Here is a 5,000-nt window from a genome sequence, read left to right as displayed (position 1 = left end):
GTCATCCTCTTTTACAGATTTTAGTGAAACTTTTGCTGTTGCCTTGGACATATCAACAGCTTTTGATAAAGTTTTTGATAGTTTTGATGGAGGATAGCAAAGTTGTGGGCTAGTTCACCAGGATGGTCAGTGAAGGGAGAGGAAAGCCAAAGCTGGTGGTGAACATTGAAGTCTCGAAGAATGGAGATCTCTGCAAAAGGGAAGAGGGTCAGAATGTGCTCCACTTTGGAAGTTAAGTACTCAAAGAATTTCTTATAGTCAGAGGAGTTAGGAGAGAGGTATACACCACAGATAAATTTAGTATGAGAGTGACTCTGTAGTCGTAGCCAGATGGTGGAAAACGGAAGATTCAAGAGCGTGGGCACGAGAGCAGGTTAAGTCATTGCGCACGTAAACGCAGCATCCACCTTTGGATCGAAAATGAGGATAGAGAAAGTAGGAGGAAACAGAAAAGGGGCTACTGTCAGTTGCCTTAGACACCTGAGTTTATGTGAGGAAAAGAAGAGGTTTAGAAGAGGAGAGGTGGTGTTCTACAGATTGAAAATTAGATCTTAGACTGCGAATGTTGCAGAAGTTAATGAAGAAAAAGTTGAGGGGTGGTGAAGGTGTGGCAGGTGTGGCGAAGGTGTGGCAGGTGTGGCATGCATGTAAAAATGTATTTCTTTACGATTTTTTTCAGCTTATCACGAGAAAAAAATATATATATTGTTTAGGACAGAGGGAGGGGAGGGACAGCAGCCATGACCCGGACACCGCTGCCAGACGTACGATGAACAGGGGAAGGGTTAAATATAGAAGTAAAAGCTTGTGGTGAATGACTCTAAGCAAATTTCTTAATATTTCTGAACATATACTTGCTGGAAGACACCTCGCGAGAAATGAGTTAACAGATTAATTAATAAACACAGATATAAACGGTAGGGATAATGATAGGCTTGGCAACATTGAGCAAAATTCAACGTTTTTTTTTTTTTATTATTATTTTAAGATTAATACGGAAAATTTATAGACATTTACATAACCTTACAGTTTAATGAAGAAACTGAAGCATAAGCGGTATAAATAATATAACTTAGGCTTGGAAACATTGGAGATAATCATGTTTTATTTATTTATTTATTTATTTATGAAGATCAAACACAGACAATTTATTACTTGAAAACGAAAAAAAAATAAATAAAAAAATAAAAATATCGTAGGAATTAGAGACAACTGGAAAAAAAAAAAACTAAATAAATAAACCTTTACAAAACTTGCTAACACACATTTAATTTAGTCGTTGTTATGCAAGCCAGTTTGTTAATGAAGGAAAAAATCTGAGACTGACAGCGAGGAGCAAGACTAGGCCTAAGACAGCGAATTTCTTGTAGGCTTGGTGTTGAGGCAATGGTGATGCAGGGAGATGCTTGCTGTGACTCAAGGCTAACACCATCACCCTCTTATCACCCTCGCTGATGGGGTACCAATGAACAGTGCAGGAGTTCAGGGTGTAGATAGAACTTTAATGACACTGCTAAAGACATACAGAGAGAACGTCTATTGCTAAGCATCTAAAACGCTTCAGTTTGACAGAAATACACCTGCATTACGTTTGTTAATCATAGAGAACATTGGCTGCGGTCATTAATGCATGTGTTCAGGTTTCCAGCGTGTTCGATAAGCGAGTGGTGTCCATCGCGTGGCCTTGAAATGTTTATCGTCTGCTGGGAATTGTTTATTACTTCAAATACTCACATTCATAAATAAAGTTGCGAGGAAAAGTAAAGAATTTGATTTTGTGTTTTTTTATTACTTATTCAAAATATTCACGTTGGAAAAAGGAAATTTGTTTAGCATTTCTCTCTACAAGTGATCATTCATACATAAATTTGCAAAAAGGCGAAAGTACAGAATTTAATTTCATACGTTTATAGGCCTATGCAAACTGTGCATGGAAGAGCGTAGGAAATTATGAAAAAAATACAATAAAATAAATTAATTCTTTTTTATAACCAGACGATGAATACTGCTAACAACAAAACACTGATGATCTCTCTCTCTCTCTCTCTCTCTCTCTCTCTCTCTCTCTCTCTCTCTCTCTCTCTCTCTCTCTCTCTCTGAAGCAGAATAGCCTGTTCTTCAATACACTACTTTGATCAGACTGTCACCGCTACACACTGCCCCCCCTACTCCCCTCATCACACAGTCATATTAATTAACAACAAACATTATTCAGTAGTGTGCGCAGGAACGACTTTTTTTTTTTTTTTTTTTTTTTTTTTTTTTTTGTATTCTAGTTTTTGTTTTAGTTTTGTTTGCTGTCATATGATTGTGTAGTCAATAAATCTATCTATCTATCTATCTATCTCTCTAGACGAAGACACGCTAATTGCCGTTGGGCTAACTTTAGCGTTAAAGAAAAAAAGAAATAAAGAGATCGAAATGGGCAAGAAGCTGGATTTTAAAAAGAAAGAAATTTTTATATTCAAACTTGATTGATGAGTTGAGGTTAGAACCCAATGATTGGCGAAATTACCTTAGGATGAACGAGCAAGCATATACCCACCTCTTATACTTGTCACGCCTTTCATTGAACGGTCTGATACACTCTTATGAGAGACTCAATATCTGCACATGAAAGGCTGACTAACTTTGCGGTATTTAGCAACAGGTATAGTCTAGGTCCCTCAATGATCTAAAATGTTCAGCAATTATATCCCCCCAACACTTTTTCTAATCATACCGGAACCGTGTGACGCTATGTACAAAGTTCTTCACAAAGACTACTTCAAGGTAAGAAAATTCATGATTTTGAAAAGCATTTATTTTTTCCAAGAGAAGTTTTTAAAAAATTATAAAGGTGTGAAATTAGCAAAATAGGCTTCCTTTTTGGTACATGTAATTGCAGCAATAATTACATAAATGAAATTAGCAAAATTAGACTACCGTTTTTTCCTACATGTAATTGCAGCAATAATTACATAAATGAAATTAGCAAAATAGACTTCCTTTTTGGTACATGTAAATGCAGCAATAATTACATAAATGAAATTAGCAAAATTAGACTACCGTTTTGGGTCGTAATTACAGAGGTGTGTAACTACCGCTGTAATTAGATGAATCTGAAGGCAACGGTGAAGGTAGTACTACAGGCTGTTGCGTATATATCCGAGATGAAGAATTCAAATTTCCCATCTCTGCTTCGATTATGACATCCTTCAGTAATGTTTTGGCTATCAGAGATGTGCGGTTGTCCATACGATTGAACCTACTTGCCCGCTATTATCATCATTTTTCGGCTCTTGCAGTTTCTTACCAATCTTTAATATTTGATCAGATTTTCATACAGCTTTGCCTCGCCTTTGTCTTTTCACTGAGTAACCCGCGCGGCCTGGTCCGTCGTGTACTCCCTCACCCCTGCCGCCTTCCCGCACCCCTCCTAGCCCCTGTGGCATCTAGTGCTGCCCCCCCATCCCCCCGTGCCTCTGCCAACCGTCCAGACTTGAGTGTTCCCTGCCTCCCGTCCTTGCCTGGCAGAGTAACCCGCGATGCCTGGCCAGTCGTGTGCTCCCTCACCCCTGCTGCCTTCCCGCACCCCTCCTAGCCCCTGTGTCATCTACTGCTCCCCCCTCTCCCCTCTCCCCGCCTCCCCACGTGGTGCTTCAACTGCTGCGGTCACACACACTCCGCGGTGACACCAGAGTGCGGCTGTACACATGGCAGGGCTCCGGGGGTCAGTACACTGTGAAGGCCATCAATGAGAGGGTTACTGCCCCTGAGTTCATCCCTGACTTCTCTTCTGCCGCCTCCTGCTCAGGCTCCACCTTTCCCTGCGCGCTCCATTGGTCTGTACGGTGCGGCAGCGGGGCGTCTACCTGTACCGCTGTGGACGTCATGGAGGCCCCGCTGCACCAGACCTGGCCCCGCTGCAGCAGACTCCCCGAATGACCTAGCCCCGCCCTACTCTTCATAGTAAAGGCTGCAGCACCTTCTCTCTTCAATATTAAACACTGTAGGAGTAGTTTGCAACATTACCCGGACTTTGTGCTAAGCTGGTGGTGTATGTGTGTGTGTGTGCGCGCGCGTCACTAAATGCATTACTCGTGTTATCTCCATTTAGCTGTAAACACGTGATTTATATACAGCATATGTGTGTTTGTGTACATATGTCCCCTCTTGTATGTACAGATATAGTGTGTGTGTGTGTGTGTGTGTGTGTAAATGTGATCTTTGTTAATGCAGCTATGAAGGCAACCAGTCTCTCTCTCTCTCTCTCTCTCTCTCTCTCTAGATATACATAATAATACTTAAATATTAATTCTAGTGATATTTTGTTAGGTTTAGTGACGATTGATAAATAAACAAATAAAAAATAAATAAATACTAAATAAATATCAAACTTAATGGAAGCGAAAATAAAGCAAAATATTTATCAAGTCTTTTTATTACATGTAAACTGAAATAAACATACCAAACATTAAATATAAATATGAAACTGACAAAATAGGTCCCGTTGAAAAGACACCCGCGAGCGACGCCCAGCTAGGGGGAGGAAGAAAACATAGGGTGAGACACGGTAGGCATTTAAATTTTTATACTTTTCTCCCCTTTCTTCCTATTCTTGGAGTGTTTTTAGACCTAGGCGGCAGAGAGACATCCCCCAGGCACCAGTGTAGGCCTATGGGGATCCGTAAATAGGCCTAATCAGGGAGATATGAGGGTAAATGTGAGGAGGAGTGCGTAAATGCTTTTGTCTGTAGGAAGCCGCTGGTAGATTGAATACTACAACTACTACTATCACCAGTACTACTACTACTACTACTACTATTACTACTACTATTTGCAGATGGCGAGTTGGCGGTTCAAAGCAAGCAAATACAAAAATGCTGCGCCAATTACACCAAAGAAAGAAGATTGTCTGTCAGATATCAAAGTTGGGAACCCACAATCGTACGGCAGCCATGTCTGTGCTTCTGCTGCATTTGTCGCCTATATACTGGAGAACCGAGGTGAGTATGTGC

At 40.5% G+C, this 5,000-nt stretch overlaps 1 protein-coding gene across 6 annotated transcripts in view; it reads left to right on the top strand.

Annotated features, from left to right (window-relative positions):
• Positions 1 to 4,417: 4,417 nt before the first annotated feature.
• Positions 4,418 to 5,000, top strand: part of LOC135096603 (coronin-7-like) — a 21,081-nt gene continuing 20,498 nt past the window's right edge. For 2 of the 6 annotated variants that reach the window (XM_063998229.1, XM_063998226.1), the window contains exons 1-2: positions 4,679 to 4,699; positions 4,826 to 4,988. In XM_063998229.1, the coding sequence (XP_063854299.1) occupies positions 4,694 to 4,699; positions 4,826 to 4,988 (169 nt within the window). In that variant the 5' untranslated portion in view covers positions 4,679 to 4,693. Of the gene's footprint in view, positions 4,556 to 4,675; positions 4,700 to 4,825; positions 4,989 to 5,000 lie in introns of those variants that run through there. The other 4 variants (XM_063998227.1, XM_063998228.1, XR_010264850.1 and 1 more) reach the window with 4 other exon arrangements.

This window comes from Scylla paramamosain, unplaced genomic scaffold, assembly GCF_035594125.1.
Source record: "Scylla paramamosain isolate STU-SP2022 unplaced genomic scaffold, ASM3559412v1 Contig5, whole genome shotgun sequence".
NCBI classification, from domain to species: domain Eukaryota; kingdom Metazoa; phylum Arthropoda; class Malacostraca; order Decapoda; family Portunidae; genus Scylla; species Scylla paramamosain.
The sequence above is the reverse complement of the archived record's forward strand: the minus strand, read 5'-3'. Positions and strand labels throughout refer to the sequence as shown.